Below are 18,546 nucleotides of genomic sequence, written 5' to 3'. Positions count from 1 at the left end.
CGACGGCGAAAGTTAACCAAGAAATGCAAAATATATACAGATGAGAAACAGCACGGTGCTGCCCCCTTTTGCACTCGAACAGCAGTCAGATGAGTGAAAGAAAAGGGAATTTATTTGGTAGATAGACCATCATAAGTGCTGTTAGTTAGCTACTATACACACACATAAAACCATAAAACCCAAAGACGGCATTATATTCGTCTTGCCTACAATCTGTTTTATGAAGCAAGCCAATAATTAAAAGCTTGCATGAAACTATTTTCTTTTCTCAGAAGCTGTGTGTGCCTCCACTTGGGGGGAGATATGCCGTCTTGTTATCACAGATGGCTCTTCTCCATTTTGTAAGGAAAAGATTATCTTTAATTTCAAATTAATTTAAAAAAGGGACAGCATAAGGCCATACACAGCTTAAGAGCCGTGGCTGTGTTTGATGAAAGCCCGAGGACAACGTGTGGGTGTTTTTCAAACCACAACTTCACGCAGTGGCAAGAAAACATTGTCACGATACTGGTGGTGCAGAGATTCAAGTAGTAAGATAGGAAACTAACCAGTTCAGCAAGTAAGTGCCTTTGTGGATTGTTCTAGCTGCACATGTATGTATTGTCTGGAGGCAATAGGGCCACACTCTAATGCACAATTATTTACGAAATAGTAATGTATACCAATATAGCTAGAGGGGGCTCTTCTTGCACCAAGTGACCTCAAGTTCTTCTTGACAAAGAATAAGCTGCTGTGTACACTTTTGTCCAAACGTAATCAATTTCCCTCTGTCATTCCACAATTACTATACAGGTAAAAATAATATTACATTTCACAGCCTACAGGACTGCACAATTGAACCTGAACTCTAATGAAAACCGACTCCCTTTGATACCATAAGTCCTGTTACACCCCCACGCAGACATAGACTCTCGGGGGAATTTTAAAAGTCAGCAGAGTTATACCCAACGCTAAACAATTCCCCAGTGCTGATGAGAACATGAGTACTTGGTCTTCGTATAAGCAGGAGTTTATGCAATGACTGTTTATAACAGGATGATGCTACCGCTGCAGTGCGGCCATAATTACAAAGAAGGGGAAAATGTTAAAATACTACAAGCCCATGAAAGTAGGGAGAGAGCTCATAGTTTCTGAGGAGTTAGCCACCCCAAACCATCAGCACCTCTCATAGAACATAGGGGAATGTTTGCTTTGGTTAACCAAAACCAGCTGGCACCTGTTAAACAACTGACTGGACACGGGCACCATAAATCTAAAGATAAAGATGATTGACAGAGGGGGGGTGGGTGGGAAGCAGAAATAGTCAATTGGCCATTTGGATTCACCATGCTGTATAACCAGAAGAGCAAATCACTTCTCCACCCAATAACATGGGGCTAACCTGGAGCTTTCTATTACTCCCATCTGCAGATAATTTGCACCTGTACAGTCTTGTTCACAGTAGCAATGCTCCAAACCAGTCTGTGACAGAGGGTGGGGCCTGTCTGGTTATGTACAGGCGAGGCGCAAGGCAAACAATGACAAGGCCTTTAATAATGCAACCTGATTTCATTTCTCATGTGACATCTGAAACACTGTCAAAAAGAAAATAAGTTTTTCAAATGGGAATGACATATTTGCATTGCATCAGTGAATAAAGAAATGTGTGTCTATTATTTTCTGCTCTCGCCAGATTAAATGACAATCATTCGCATACATATGCACATAACATACTTTATTAACCAATTGGACGCCTGTAGGTGCCAGTCTCTCTACTTCATTTTTAAAGTGCAGCATTTATAAAAGGTGGATTTCTATTTTGTTTTATACACTCTGGAGTTTGTCTACTTTTTCCTCTCACAGAGGTGCCAAGAATGAGAACTAATCAATAATATGATTTTATATAGTCTGAAGGGAAAAAACCCAGAACAGCTTAGGAGGGCTTCAGTTTTTCTTGCTCTGCCCTCCAATCTAACACATGAAACGTTTGTCGGGATTGCCGTTTTACAGATAAATAATACAGCATTCTGTTTTACGGCGTTTCTGCCGTACCAATGAAAGCTGTTGGTTATACCCAAGGTTTGCAGGATGCTCTTCTGGACAAGGATGAGTTAACATGTGTATGAAGTGGCCAGACAATAGGCACTTTCAGTTGGAAATGGCCAGGGTGGAAGAGGCTAGCGATATATTGACAGAAGTGGGCTTAGTTATAGTTCAAGTGATATTAGCTGATACGATGTGAATAAATCTGAGGCCAGGCTGTAATTTCAAAGTATGCAGCACCATTCTCTCTTTCTTTTAATTGGCTGCATTTTGTTCCCTTTCATCAAGAAAATGTTCCACTCTTCACCTCTCCCCTGCAATCACTCCACCTTAATGCTCCAGGAAATGATGAAGAAAATGTGAGCTTGAACTTAAGGATCTCATGAAGCCGTGATTGTATAATAGCCATATTACTTCATTTTCTGTCCCTTATTATGCGCAGAACAGGCATGCATTGTTGGGCCACCGGCCCTAGCAGCCGCAGAGGGAGGCTGACCTCTAATGTCCTGACGTCCCAGGACTTTGGAAACAAAATGAATGCATGCAAATGTCTATTACTTTGCCTCGCATGACACATGTTTCAATTCACACAAAAAAACACAATAAAAAAAACAAAGATAGCAATATGTGGAGGAGGCAAACATGTTTTTGTTAAAATGTTGATATTTAGATGCAGTAAGGGAGACTGTTATGAAAAAGCATGTCATGCTTATGATTGCCATTAAATGAAATGTGCAACTATAAAGCAATGCTATAGATTAGAATGAGAGTGTCGTCTAAAACAGACCCCCACACCCCGAAACAAAATATGTGTGTTCTGTCTACTAGATACAGCTGCTGTCCCACATTATGCATGCCTACAGCACTATAACCGTATCTAAACAATTACAATGAAACTACTGCATTTGGTATTCCAATGTTTGTTATAGGTATGGGTCTGAGGGGAGGATGGGGGCCGACACCATATATAATCAGTATGACATACCTTGTTTAGTGTCATATTTTCATCAGTGAAATCTGCCGTCATGTAAAAAGTGTGTTGTGCCTCTTTAGGTTCTGAAAGTACATACAATGCATTGCACTGCCGCAGCAATACAATGGTTAAATAAACTGCTTGGGAACTACAGAACATCAAAAGCCAGATGGGTCTGGTTGAACACATCAACAGGCAAAGAGCCAGGATTCCAGTTTGAGTAGAAATAGGCCTGGACATGATTGGAGCCTTCTCAACCCTGACAGGGTGAAAGCTGGCAGAGTTCCCAAACCCAATATAAAATGACATTTAATTGTGACTAGACGTAAGAAAAACAAGTCATCTTTTCTCCGGAGCTCACATGCACACCTAAGCTTAAACTAGACTGATTGCTGACATCATCTCCTTGGCTATCTGAAAGAAAATGCAACTCTCAGTGAAAGGGTGATTTAAGCCCCTTACAAACCAGAGACATCTTAATACCTACCACTATTATATATACAAATCTCCAAACCTTTAAGGATCTGCATTAGGGTCCACTCTGTGTGCCAAAAAATATATCTATTTTCCATTTCAACTTAGTGTCACTTTCAATTAAATGTATGTTTGTGTTATGCACATTTACAGTATATCATGCTAAATGCCCTCTGTTTTCCAGAATTGCTCGCCTTCCTGCTTACTTAGTTCTCTTCTTTTATGGTGAGACCCTTGTGTCTCACCACCAACCCCACAGTAATGTGTGGCGCATTCTTTCATTGTTTGGAACCATTTAGGACAGTATTTTGACTTCAGTCTTCGCCCCCCCCCCTCACCCCCCAAAATATATATATATATATGTTCATACATCATAAATGATAGATTTACAACACAGCAATGTTTTTGGTCACTCAGTAGGCTGAGAACTCTGCTGGAAGCCAGAAAAGGAGCTTGACTTTTAAACTAAAGTTTAAATCAGCGGCATTGTAATTAACAGCCATGTAGTGCAAGGAAATACTGGGTGTTGGTTGGTCACAGCTGCCAAAAAAACAAACACACATACGAGTCTTGTACTTTGAAACCAATTCTGAAAATGTTCAGGGGGAGAAAGCCGATGACTAATACATATAAAAATTCAACTCCCATCTACAGATTATTATGCATTCAATGTGTCCTACATCATAGATAAAGAATTTGGTTTGTAAGACACAGAATAAATGTGTGACTCACAGCAAGGCCTTGTAATACCCTATCACACAGGCCATGTATGCTCACCTTTTGCTATGCCAGGTGTTACCACACTGCGGAGAAACCCACTACATAGCGAAATATTAAATGAAGGATTTTCAATTGTTACATGAAGAAAATGTTCTGTCTGTGCAAACCCTATTTGGATGCTGATTTTTTTTGTAAAATCTCCTTATTGATGCATCAGAAGACATGATCATTAATGAAAGCTTCATTATGGCTATTATTCTCTAATTTTGTTCAAAGGGTGATTGATGTCATATGTTTCTCTTCTCCCTTGTTAAGGATTTCATCTACATTTTTCTATGCTTGAAATCACAAGAACGCAGTTTTGCTAGCTGCCAAATCTCCTGGACTGTAAGAATCTTTGAATTAATGCAGACAAGTGAATAGCATTGTAACAGCCTGCTGCTGATTTTCTGTAGGGACAACATAAATAGGATTACCTAGCACCTGGCGAATAGGACACAATGCAGAAATGCTTCCCTGTCCAGTGCTTTACCCAAATTCAAGCATTCTTATGTTACAACATTTCTCATATGTGACATGACAGATAAACGGTAAAGCAAAATAGCCAATTATGGTTGGAAGTGAGAGTACACTGCTTTGCATCAATTATTTAAGCACTGTAACCCTTATTACAAAACTAAGCATGGGGCCAGAGTCATTCAGTTTCTCCCTTTGTCATTTGGATGCCATAAATGTGCACCAGTCTGCATTTCAAAGACTACTGGAGGCAGTAAGCTTGCTGGACACACACACATACAAACACACACATACATATATATAGAATGCTGGACACACACACACAGAATAGTCTGTTCTCCATAAACAATTTCACTGAATGGCCCCTTACTAAACATTGCCAAGTTGCAAGGCACTTCTATGTAAGCAGCTTGTAAATTAACTCATTTGCTGCAAAATGTACACTGCAACACACTATTAAACTTAGTGCATTTCCTGCAGTAAAAACAAAAACAAAAAAAGAGAAATTCCATACTTAAACCTCTTTTAAAATTAAATTCTCACCAGTTAAATCAATCAAAATCTAGAATATATATATATATATATATATATATATATATATATATATATATATATATATACATACATACGATTATTTGTAGTTGATGTTGGTACAGCTCCAAAAACTGTTCCTACAGCCGAGTTCAGAGTGGATGCTACGGCCGCGAGCGTCCGTGCGCGCCTCCGCAGCCCAGCGATCTGTGCCTTGGCTGCAGGAGTTGGGTTTGCGGCGTTTGAGGGCGTGGCGAACGTGTCACGGAGCTGGTTCGCTGAACCAGCTCACGTGACGCGACTGCAGACCCCAAAATCATTTTGGGTTGTAGCGGCAAAAAGTAGCAGCGTCAACGCAGCACTTTGCCGCCGGTGGAGTTTTCAGTTTGAAAACTCCCACCGAACAACCCGAAATTGCGAAGCACGTGAGCGCGTATGCAAGCGCGCGCACGTCGCGTAGCATCCACCCTGAATTCGGCCTAAGGCCTCGTGCATAGTGATCGTGACCGCGCGCGAGGTGTCAGCAAGAGACGGCTCCTCTATGAGCCCTAGTGCGCGCGAGAATCGCGACAGCACGGCAGCATTTCCAAAAGACAAGATTGCTGATCTTTGGTGCGGCGGCGAGCGGCGGCCGCATCATGTGGGCGGTTCAGCCAATGAGTGCGAAGCAGCCTTATGATGTCACTGCCACGCCCTCCCCGCTCCCCCTCCCCCCCCCCCCACTTCCCATCGCAAGCGATCTGAAGTCCACAGATTGCTCGGGCGACAGGCGCTTGCAACACCATGCACTCTGTCGCGCGTGCTCACCTGCACTATGGACTTGGCCTAAAGGTTGTATATAAGACTTTTAAAGGTTAAATATCCATGTTATGCAAAAACATATTTGGCAAAACAGTATATTGTAACATATATTTATACTTTCAGTATATTGTAACATACTCCTTTTTACAATCTGACTGAGGGACAAAAACACCTGACTTTGGCATGCTGTTTCTCCGGTTGTATGGCGATTTGCTCATTTCAAATTTACTAATTTCCCAGCAAAAACATGCAATATTACAGCGCAATGTTAGGCTGAACCCCAACCTAAAATGTTAGGTATCTGTTTTGGAATTCCCAGCAACAAAGGAAGATGTAAAAACCTGGAAAGTCGTCCAAGCCGTGCTGCCAAGAAACATGATTTAATGAAATCATCTGAGACACACTTAATCAAAAAAGTGTGTGTAGGATTATTCGTGCAGACAAGCACAGTTACTGTTGGCTTCTGTGTTTTCTCTCAGTCTGATCTATCCTTCAGTCATAAAGAATTCTATTCTACTAGCACACAATCAGCCAAGCCATAAAACAAATATTCTTTATTTGTCCTGCACCTGTAAGACTGCAGCTCAGCATGATGTTTAAAGACCTCCTTAGTGTCACTCCTTCATGTATCTTGTGTCCACAATGACAAAGTGCAGAGAGACACAAAAGTGAAAGAGTTCTCTCTCCCCCCTCCCCCCCCCCCCTCGCTTTATTTTACAAGGCTGTGTCAGCTGCAGAGCAAAAGTCAGGAAATTATCTTTCTTTTTATTGCTTTTCAATGCATAAATTGCATAACAAAACCAATTACTTGAAATAAAGGAATACCTGACTCATTTTGTGTGACATTCTGTGCTGCTCTTGTACAAGTGAACATAAATCCGTATTTAACCTTGATTATTGCAAGCAAATGGCCTATTTTAATATAAACAACATGTTTTTCCCAGGTTGAAAACGTGAACTTTGTTGGATAGATTTGTATCAAGTAATAAAGACAAAGTGGCGAGTTTATCTTTGCTCATCCAATGTGGTGGTGACATTCAGACCTGCTGTATTGGAAAAGATGGCTGAAATCAAAAGGCCTCTATGTTCTATTCAGATAACCCCTGTCCTACCTACTCTCTGCTCTCTGCTGCTTCTCAGCATGTGCTTGCCTAGAGCCAACATATACAGAAGACCCTCCCAGTATACTGCCTAATCCCATAGAATTGTCACTTGCTGCTGCGTTTGCCAGAGCTCCAGGAGCTAAGAGAAAACCTTCCAAGAAAAATAATCTGAGGCATTAATAAGAGAGATCAAAATGAAAGAAAATGCAAAATAGCTGCAACATTTTACATGCCAGAATTGGGCAATCTGCTGATTTAACCCCTGCATTGCATTGCAGACTCTTTTGACACTGAATGACGTATCCATGCATAAAGCCACAAGCAGACAAGCATTTTTACTCCTGCTGTCTAATCCTTGCTTCCAAGTTTTCTGCACTCCTCACATAATACCCAACAGCCCCAAGCGAGGCCTTTAGTTCCAACACCCCTTTCAGAAACGTGTCACTTCTAACATCAAGCTAATCTATATGTTGCCATGGTAGCAGAATTTATCTGCCTTTACATCTTAGGAACTGCATTAGTACCTTAATTTTTTTTTTTCATCTGGAAGACAGAAAGAAATGGTGGTTTTATTGCCATACAATCAGATTACTGCTGTTAGTTTCTCTATGCCTTTTTACCACACTTCAATCAAAAGGGATCAGTTTCTTTATACTTTGTCCTTGATTTACATTACCTCTGTATAGATCTAGCCTGGGATGTAATCCCCTTATTAACTATGACCAGGGGTTGATTTGCCTAAAAATAAAAGCAAATTGTGTCAGCTTTGTTTTTAAATCGAAACTACAAAATGGATTACTAAAGAAATCTTCAGAGTTCACATGGCTGGTACGGTTCGGAATTTAAAATGAGAATTAAACAAGTCAAACAGGAAAGCCGTGTGAACGGTTTACATTTTCCATCACGAGAGAAGGGGCCGAATTGCTCATGTCTTTGTTTTCTTGGGCTTTACAGAGACAATGAAGCCACGGGAGTTTTTCCAAGCTGTTCTAACACTAGCCATTTGCCATCCCTCCATTTGCTTTTCATATACCATTGGGTGGAAGGGGGGAGGGAACAACGCTGGGCAGAAGCCTATGGCTCTGCATATCTGCAGCCAAATATTTTAAACATGTGAACACACCCATTTTGGTCCCCAGAAAACCACACAAAGACTGAACTCATAAGCAAGTCTGCGAAAAATGGATGCTAGATGACCTGAAAAACAGGTTTTCCTTATGTCAGCCACCAAGGAAGGAAAAGATTAGGCCCTCGTGAACAATGTAATCACTGACTTTCTTCTCATTTGCAAGTAAGCGCACCATTCAGAAGTGACGCTGCCTTTTAAACATTGGCCGAAGTGTGATGGTACCGAATAGGTAGAATACCATGACTCGTTCAAATTTGCAGACATACTGGTTTAAATTAGGTCTATTAATCTATAACAAAGTAAAACAAAAAACTGACTTGGCTTTGTAATAACATAAGCCAGTTGAATATTAGGCCCAAATAATCGATGATTGCTTATCAGAATGAAGTATTCCTGTATTTATTGGCTCAGTATCACTCAGAGGGGCAGTCCATTCTAGGCCCAAAGTAATATAATGTCAGTAGCATATTTCATAGGTTAAATGTAGCTGTTGGCCACCTTTTTCTAAAGTATAAGTATTTTTAATTATATATTTGTTTTTAACATCTCCACAGTAATCAAAAGCTTTGGGGGATTTGAACTATATTTATCCAATGCCACTTGGTGATAATTGTGTTCCATAGCATTTCAAATTCAGTCCCAAAACTAATATCAAAATGTACAGCAACAGCAATTTTACTAAATACTCAACTTACGCCCCCACTTTTTTTTTGGAGGCAGTTTAGTATAATGACGTGATGATTTAGTTATAAAAACATTTCTTAAAAATTCCGCAATTATCTTTTAGGATAATAAAGAATAAAAGGATTGATAATAACGTTAACTTGTATCCAGCCAAAAGATGGAGAATTGGGATTTTACGCAGATACCTTCTTGCCGATCCGTTGCAAATGTGGGCGCTTTAAATATAATATGATACTGTGCGGCCTTTATCGTAAGATTTAGATTTGAAATGAGCACACACAAAAAATGTGTGATGGTAAAGTGAAAACATTGTTATAGATATATATATATAGATATATATAGATATATATAGATATATATAAATATATATATATATATATATATATATACATACGTAAGTACATACATGTGTGGACTGAATAATCCAAGATAGGTGACAGGATTCAAATAAAGCTAGAAAGCTGGAAGGAAAAGTTAGAAAACAAACTGTGATTTCGACCTGTCTTGCAGTCACAATATATAGTCAATTACTGCACTATACAAAGTGCTTTACCTGAGCGAGGTTTACCGATAAGAGGCTTGGAGATAATTACTATAGATAATGTAACAATTAAACCCCAGCTGAACCATGCAAGTAGGATAAAGAGAATCAGTATACCTAAATCCCAGCCTCTTCTGAATGTACTAGATGTCAGTAATTCACCTGAGCTAATTCCCGGTGCAGGTGTCGAAGCTGCGTAAAGGATAATAATTTAAAGATGTTTGCCTTAGTCCACCAAGTGTCATCAGCAAAACTTCGGGTGACTGAGATTTAGATGCAAGTGCTTAGCAAACCATTTTAGCCCCGGCTCTTGTTTCTTCAGCTTCAAGCTGTAATTGTGAGGGTTAAAAGGGCCATCCCAAGGGAAAGGATTCCTAAATACATTCTTGTCTACAGCAGTTTACCAAGGACTGAGATATGGTTTCAGCGGGCACTTTGTTCAAGGGCTCGCTCAGTTGTCCCTTGAAACAAGGACCATTACCTTCAGTTTATCATCCTGACAAAATGTAAGGAATGTGCATGTAAAAGCACAAACAATTCCACCCCTGGTGCTTTGTCCTTTCTTCTCCCTCTATATTAAAATCGACAAGATTAACCTAAACGCAAACTGCAGAGCATAGTTCAAGGGCCTATTCACATAACAGTGAATGTGCATTTGTTTACCTAGAAAACTAGGCATCTAATATACAATGAATGGTGGCCTGGCACATGGATAAGAGTTGAAATAGCTGGTTTATCTAGACCGTACACATGTAATGTATTTTTATTAATACTTATTTGCTACTAAAGGCGAATTTGCATATTATTACACGTTAATTAAAAGATCTAAAAAACAGCAAAAGATGTTTTAAAATGAAAAATAATTATAATAATTGTGTCCACTTTAAATAGTACTAAAATGGATGTCTCCTGTCTAAGTTGTGGTATTAATTATACTTAATGTGCATTTGCTTTAGAAGAGCATTAGCCAAGCATAAAATAAAGGCAATAATGTTAACAAATGCCTAAAATAGTCGATGCATGCATTTCGTGTATTTCCGCACGCTCTACACTTCCATCCATCTCTTATAATTATGAAATATTTGTGCATCATAATTATTAGTGACAAAATGTGAAGCATTTATTTTTACCCCGTGCAGCTCATCAACCCAGCAATTGTTTGTCATAAGTATAATGCACCCTTTCCATTGGTTTCAAGGGTCTTAACATGGAAACATGAAAGCAAAAGAAAGCACTCAATCTTCTAATTATATGGAAGAGCGAGAAGACATTTTTAGAACTAGAAATAAGCAAAAAAACATATTATTTTTCCATATTCCCAAAGTCACATTTTTTACAGCTTACAGCTAGAGATCATTTTGCTGAATTCACAAGCGTTGCCATTCTTAGTTAAAGGATGCAAAAAGCTCACAATTATTTGGAAATTAAAAATATATTCCACTACCATCCAGCTAATGCAAATAAATGAATGCACATTGTAATTCCCTCAACTATGTGACATTACAGCTGTAAAAGCACATCGTATCTCCAGGGTGAAATTCCAGGATCATAAATGCACACAAGTATGATACCAATTGAAACCGAGCTCAGCTTATGAAGGTAAAAAAAAGGTGACTATCATAATGTCAGTTCAATATCATTAATTGATATGTAAGCTTCCTCAAACATGTTGGCCTCCAGGAGCCTATAAATCAACGGCTCCACAAAAAGAAATTGCAATTCTATAAATCACTCAGGGACACATTTTAAAAAACAACCACCGACAGGGTAGACCGACATTATAGAGTGCAAGTGGAGGCCACAACAAAAACCGAGATATGGCATAATACAAAATAGGAGGTTAACCCTCAAGGATGAAGATAACGCTGGTTTTAAATGGACGGTGAGGATTAGTGAAGGTACAAATTTACAAAAAAGCAAGCTACCAAACTTCACAAAAAGTGATGAGAGAAAAAAAAAACAAATGAAAAGATCCTAAATATGATGAAATTATTAAATAGTGGGACTTGAAAGGCTGAAACAGGAACATTGAGAATCGGAGTAAAGGGCCCAGATATGTGCATTGGAAGAGTGACCTCTGTAGGGCTAAATTGATCACTATTCTGAATCCTTCCATTTCCTCGAATTCGGCAAGCAAGCCTTTTTTTTATGTGTTTTATAACCAGTGGAGTTACACTGATTGAATATGTCCAGCACTGACAATATTCTCAGTTACAACTTCACAGACAGGGTACAATGTATAACTGAAAAACATACAGCATGGCTCTATGATTAAAAAATGTAATTCTATAAATGATTAAGTGAAGCGGTTTGTACTATTCAGTTTGCCAGTTGTGATCATTACTGAATCACTATGAATTGGGAAGTACAACAGTTAACTTTATTATGGCTGTTTTTATAGTTAACCCTTTCCCTGTTAGTGGTGCCTGTGGGCCAAAAAAAGCTTAGGGGATATACTTTATACCTCCAAATGTGTTATTTGACATACAGTTTAAGACATCACATTATCATTCAAAGCACAGAGACACTGATTCTGCTATGAAATGCTCTGCTGATACTTTTGGCCCTGGGGAAGGGAGGTTGGGGAGGTAGCTGCCTTTTTTTCACCAACAGACCAAACAAATTAAGTATGTGAAGAGCAGAATATGGATAGATTAAATTATATAAGGTTTTCCTTGTTAGATTATAAAGATTCACATTCATCAGATACCGTCTACATTGTGTTATTATTACCAAACAGGGGGGAAACATCAACAATTAATATCTCCCATTTAGCCTCAGAGGGTCATGTATAATGCATTGCTATGCATGGAACAGAGACCCTGTTATTTATATGCAATGCCTCAGTCCCATTGTATTTTTTACTCCAGATAGATTTGACCTTCTGCATGTTGTCCGAGTTCTAAATATCTCCACTACGTGGATATTGAGCTTTCAAACAAGACTACTGCTTAATTTAAAAAAAATGAACAAGGAGTGGTACCAAAAATGATCAAATACCATGTTTACGGGTGATTGTTTGGCTTACTTTCTTCCTGCACCCTCTGGTCTATTCAAATGTTTAATAACCCAGGTTCAAGATAGAGTGAACTCGAAATATACTGGAATGGGTGCCCAAGACTTAATGTGGATCCACTGGTGATCCGTGTTTAGATCTATATGCAGGGACTGCAAAGTGCATTGTATGTATTTCCTATCTGCTCAGCTCTAAACATACTCCCGATCACAGTACGTGGTCTCAATCTACGGTCTAAACTTCCCTTTCTCGAAGTAGCGGAAGAGGAACAAAAAGAAAACGCGTTGACCTAAAAAAAATAATAATAGTAATAATAATGGAAATAAAGCATTTCTTACATTTTGGTGACCTCAAACCCCCTCAAATTGCTAATTGTTGTCAAACACCTGCACTTAAAGTCGCTTGAATGAAGTCGTTAAAAAAAAGCAAGTGGGTATCTCATTTCCAGAAGAGAATGAAGACAAGTCATTGTGTGGGGTTCATTATATGTGGGGAGAAATGCATGGACCTGAATAATCCCACAGGCCGCCCAGCCCTGTCACCCAACCTGTCCCTGTAGCCTACTCCGCCAATGCTGCATTCAGTGGCATTACAAAGTAGCCCGGTTGGTTTAAAATACTAGTGGGAGCTGGCACATCTTGCCAAGCTACCGCTGGGGCGGCCCTGCCCCTAACCTAGGCAAGCGCCGCTAAACTGCGCTGCGCCCAGCAGCAAGGGCAGGGCACACAGGACCCGCCTGGTGAGGTGGGTACGTGGGCAGGAGGTGGCCGGATCTGGGTGCAATGCGGCTCCCACCGCATCAGCATAACCCCACGCAATATTTGCAGGCCCCTCTGACAGCAAAAAGAGGGGGGGGGTTAAGGTGCCCTCATCAAGGACGTGTGTCCCCCCCTCCCTCCCGAGCGTCCCCCCGCAGGCTGCCCTCCAGATACAGCCCCCGCGGCTCAGCCCTCCTCCCCCTATAGGAGTGCAGCTGAGTGCAGCCGGGGCTGTTATCAGCCGATCCTTATCGCTGAGTGTCTGCAGAGCAGGAGACGGGGCTACAGAGGTCCCTTATCCTGCTGCCACTATCTCACCACAATCCTACCCGCCTTCCCTTCCTACATCAAGGAGATCACCAGACCGTCTCTCACCGTGGTTTTATTCATGTAAATGTCAGCCCCCCCCCCACCCCCCCCCCCATGTGCCTACTTTATTTCATTCATTTGAAATGCCATGTTATTGCATATGGAGATCAAGCCTAGTATCTTAGGGGGATAGGTTACTGTTGATAAGTCACAGTGGCAATTCGTGGCTTTGCTTCTGATCACATTGCACTGCTCTGCTTGTATGTTTAACCCCATTTGCTATCAAGGACGCCTGCAACGCTTTGATTGTGAATTAGGGGGGTTGAAGGACCCACAAAGCCCCCTCCTGCACCACGATACACGTTAGGATAACTAGCACAATACATCCTGAAGGCGATCAATAATAAGAGTGAAGAAACTTACTTGGGGTTTGACGAATTCCAATATATGGGATCTAACACTATGGATCTGGAGATAGTAGTCCTGACCAAGAGAATCCAAACTCCCCAGCAGTACTTCCACAAAGAGTCCCTTCTGAATGCCATGGTCTGGGGTCCCCGGCTCCTCCCGATCCTAGCACCGGCAATGTTACGTGCAAAGCTGTTGCTAGCTCCAGTCAGACTTTGTTCTAGTGAAATATATAGTGGTAGCGAGTCCGGCACTTGATCGGCAAAACTGTCGAGGCTTATAAGCAAGCTGTGTACCCAGCCAGCTTGCCTGGCAAGGAAAGGAGTAAATCAGTTTTCACTCCGGGTTATTTGCTCACTCCCGATATAATGTGCAAAAAATAAATCAACTCCAAACTGCTAACTCCAGCTCGGACACACTGTATCCACCTAAGGCATCTGCAATGGCAACATTGGTAAAAGAGAGACCCCTCATCCGGCAGCCCTTATTGCTCTTGATTTGCCTGTGTATTACCAGGGATCCTCGGGGAACCGGCCCGGAATGTGGATGATCTGGATCAGAACCTCTGCTGCATTAATCCAGCTCTATACAAGCGGACAGTCCATGTGTCACACCCTCAGTATTCCAGCCTCCGGGGAGAAACAATGGGGACAATTCCACGCAGCGAACTTCTCCTCTGGGGTCCCAGCAGTGACTGTATGCCGCTGCCTGCGGTAGCTGTATATAGCTGCCCGCGGTGCGTGCCAGTGGCTTGCGGCAGCTGCGCAGGACGGGAGGATCTATGCACAGCCCCGCCGCTGTGCTGCCGCTGTGCTGCCGCTGCTGGTGCAGATTAATGTGAGAGCTGCTGATCCTTCAGCCACTCGCTACTGAACGAAAGTAACCGCGTCCTGCACGGCGCTGTATCCATATAAACTCAGCCCACCCTCTCAGTCCCGCCCCGCTCATTGGCTGGTTGTCAGCTCGAGCCGATCTGATTGGCCGCGCTCGCTGTCAGTCCCGAGTCCTGGCAGAGAGTGTCTGGGTTGGGGTTGGGTATTGTGTCTGACAGGTACAGACCTCCCATACAACATTACATGAACTCATCAGCATCCTGAATACACTTCATTAATATTCATTACGTGACCCACTGAGACCCACGGCTTTTTTCTTTTCTTAGACCTCCAAAACTAATTTAAATAGACAAGGTTTACTTTTGTTTGTGGGGTTTTTTTTTTTTTGTCTGAATATGAAAAGTTTCTTGTGATAGGAATGGGTTTTATAATGAGAAAGTAAAAAGAAAGCAATATGAAAGAGTTAAACGTCTTTAGATTAAACCCATCAGATATATGGTTAGAGCTCTAGCAACTTTGTAACCGAAATGTGAAGAACCATCAAATATTTCCTGTGGTGTAAGAAGGCCGCCTAATAAAAGACAGCGGTGACGAGACAACATGAATATGAAAAATAGTCTAATATGTGCATTTATTTAAAATCTTACAATAATTTAGCCTCCACATGATCATTGTATGTCAATAAAAGTCATTCAATTTCTACAATGACAACTTGTAATTTATTTTGGATAGCAATTGACATTCAGTTACGTGCTGCATATATTGACAACACTTACATATACGGAATTAGGATACGATGAATGCTGTACTTTCGAACACGTGTGTGTGTGTGTGTGTGTGTGTGTGTGTGTGTGTGTGTGTGTGTGTGGCAGAGAACAATGTTTATTAGCATAATGTCGAATTACACCAGTGACCTTAATGCTAATATATATATATATATCATGATGTATATTTTATATTTCCCAGATGTATTACTCCAGAATCACCTCATTCCCTTGATTTGCCCATTAAAGAATTTCAAAGCTGCACATGTGAATGTAGAGTGTACATACATTTGAGTCCGGCTTCGTGGCACCAACAACCTGTGTGGGTTGGTGACCTTAAAATAAGAAGATCGGGGGATGTGCCTGATCTCACGGCTGCTGTGTACACTTTATTACAAGTCACAGGGTCGCTGCTCTGTAATATGCTTCTAGATGCTCTGTACGGAAGGGAGTTCCCAGCAAGATTTCCCACGTTGGGCTGTAAACTTTATTTTGTTAGAGAATGACTGATCCCATGAGCCCACTGAATAAATACGTTTTGGGGAAGTAAAGATCATTTAAAGAGAGCGCTACAGATGATCCTCAGCACTGCTGGATAGGCCTGACTGGATGAATATAATATATACATTTACACTGCACTACTGGAGGGCTTTTTTGACGTGTCTGATTTATCATATATTTTATTGTAAGAGGGGACTTTTCTCTACTGAGTTGAAATAGTTTCATAAGAACCCTGCGAGGTTCCAAAGATTATACATAGTATCTTTTGGTGAAATAGCATGTGTAATGTGTCTTTTTATTTGCCTTTCTTTCTTGTATCTTGAAACATAGGCCCCTTAGGGTTTCTCATATATCGTTCTTGTTTCAAGTAAACAGGGGCTATGGAGACCCTTGTCCTGCCTCCAAATATAAACTTAAGTATTCTTAAAGTATAACGTCCTACAATTCATGGTAATGTTCAGGAGATGTTTAACAAGCATGATCAAAGTGGCATAAAACAATTGTGAAACTGTGCTCGAATGAAGCAGAATATAATGTGGCAGTAATAAAGTGGGAAAGCTATTTATATACTGTACCATGTAAGAAAGATTTCTGAAAACAAAATCTATCTACCTTTAACCTCTCAAGACAACTGATCCAATATATATATATGTTTTCTACTGAAATGAGGAGAAAAATTAGTGTAAGTGTGAGCCTAATAACTGAAGGTATGTGCTTTAAGACCTGTATGTACACACACACAATACATGATAGAGAGCAGGGTTTGTGTATTAGTACGAAACCTAAGTAAATCACCTTCATTTTCTGGCAACATGTATTTTTTTACATCTAGTTCTCAGTATATATTCACCCTATATTATAGAATGTATATAGAATATATTGTAGAATATATATATATATGAATTATGTAGAAATAGCTGTGTTTGACCAGGTGTATAGTGCAAAGTAAATGAGTACATCAGTAATACCTTTTTTATTTGGACTAAAGATTATCAGACTATAAGAATATCTGTGTATGACAAATAACACAATAACAAAGTGTGTATATATAGTAATTTTTGTTACTATGTGTATAACCTGATATATTACTGGAGGGGTTAATGAAATAATGAAAAGCCCCGACTGGCTGTCTCCCCAGCAGACACTTAGTTCCCCTGTGCCCCACCCCCCAATGCTCACACATCCCCCTGGGGCCTGTTTGATTTACACACTGCAGTACAACACGGGCCTGCACACTGTCACACAAGGCAGTGTCACTTTTTGCGACAAGCAAAGAGGTGATAAAATAAAAATTGTTATCACAGACCCTGGCTGGTCCCCTCAAGAGTTTCCAGCACGTCTAGGAGGTAATCTCACTTTGTTAAGAGGTGTTTTAGTGGGGAAGAGATAACAAGCAGACAGATATTTGCACCAGTCTGCAATGTAGTAGGAGGTGTGGATATGTATATATTTATGTATGCATATATCAGGGCCCCTTCAGCGGCACAGAGGCTTATTCTCAGTACAAACACGATTGCAAATGCAACGACCCGTACCCATGATATAGGGGTCTTACAAACACGATTACATGTACTATTGATCCCTTGAGCTATCTAATGTTATCCAATGCATTGCAGGTCCCTCCACAATCAAAAGGGTTAGCTGCGACTAAGGAGGCGTGAGGCTGGCGGTTCCAGTCACTGCCGGTCCTCAAGGAAGGATCAGGGCTTTGGTAACACTCATTGTGCAGCGAGTGATACAGGTAGCTGCTCCTGCACTGAACAAGCTGCTTTACACGGAGCTCCAGCGCCCACTAGCGGCCGCCCTGAACCCCAGGGTCGGGCCTCACTAGGACTCCGCGCGGTCCTCCAAACCCCTTTCTTTCACCCATTCAGTGTCCCCGGTGCCAAGGAATGCGCTGCAGCAGTACCCCGTGCCCTGAAATGCTATTAAGTACGTGTGCAGAGTGCAAAACGCAAACGTGTGCCTTACAAAATGCATGTACACCGTCGCATGGCTCTATGCAAATGTCACCAGGAAATAAAAGATTCTCGGGATACATGCATACCTACATATATACATATATAGTATGGATTTCTGTGTGTTTGAATAGATTTATGCGCCCACGTATTTTTCTTATCAGTTGAAAACAAGTTGCCTTAAGTCAGATGTCAATAGCTGTCTAATTTTGTGTTTTTTTAATGTGTGTGTATATTTATATTTATATATATTTATATATATATATATATATATAATAAAAAATATATATATACATATACACACACACAAATATACATATATACATAGTGAAAGTAAAACAATCAGTTGTGTAGAAAAGCACAAACAAGTCGGATTTCTCTAGGGAACAATGGCATATCAGTGCAGGGATCTCTGCGTTCACAATGAGGAGAGTTTAGTAAATGAATCAGGTACAGCGTGAGCTTCCCCCTCTGTTTCATGTAGTTAGTTTGAATGAGAGACACT

General features: G+C 40.7%; 1 protein-coding gene across 1 annotated transcript in view; it reads right to left on the bottom strand.

Annotated features, from left to right (window-relative positions):
• Positions 1-14,837, bottom strand: part of LOC142489627 (ephrin-B2-like) — a 38,976-nt gene extending 24,139 nt beyond the window's left edge. Inside the window, exon 1 of the mRNA XM_075590729.1 lies at positions 14,001-14,837. Coding sequence (XP_075446844.1) covers positions 14,001-14,122 — 122 coding nt within the window. The 5' untranslated portion in view covers positions 14,123-14,837. The remainder of the gene's footprint in view (positions 1-14,000) is intronic.
• Positions 14,838-18,546: the final 3,709 nt, after the last annotated feature.

The sequence above is a fragment of the Ascaphus truei genome, chromosome 3, assembly GCF_040206685.1.
Source record: "Ascaphus truei isolate aAscTru1 chromosome 3, aAscTru1.hap1, whole genome shotgun sequence".
In the NCBI taxonomy this organism is placed as follows: Eukaryota; Metazoa; Chordata; class Amphibia; order Anura; family Ascaphidae; genus Ascaphus; species Ascaphus truei.
The sequence above is the reverse complement of the archived record's forward strand: the minus strand, read 5'-3'. Positions and strand labels throughout refer to the sequence as shown.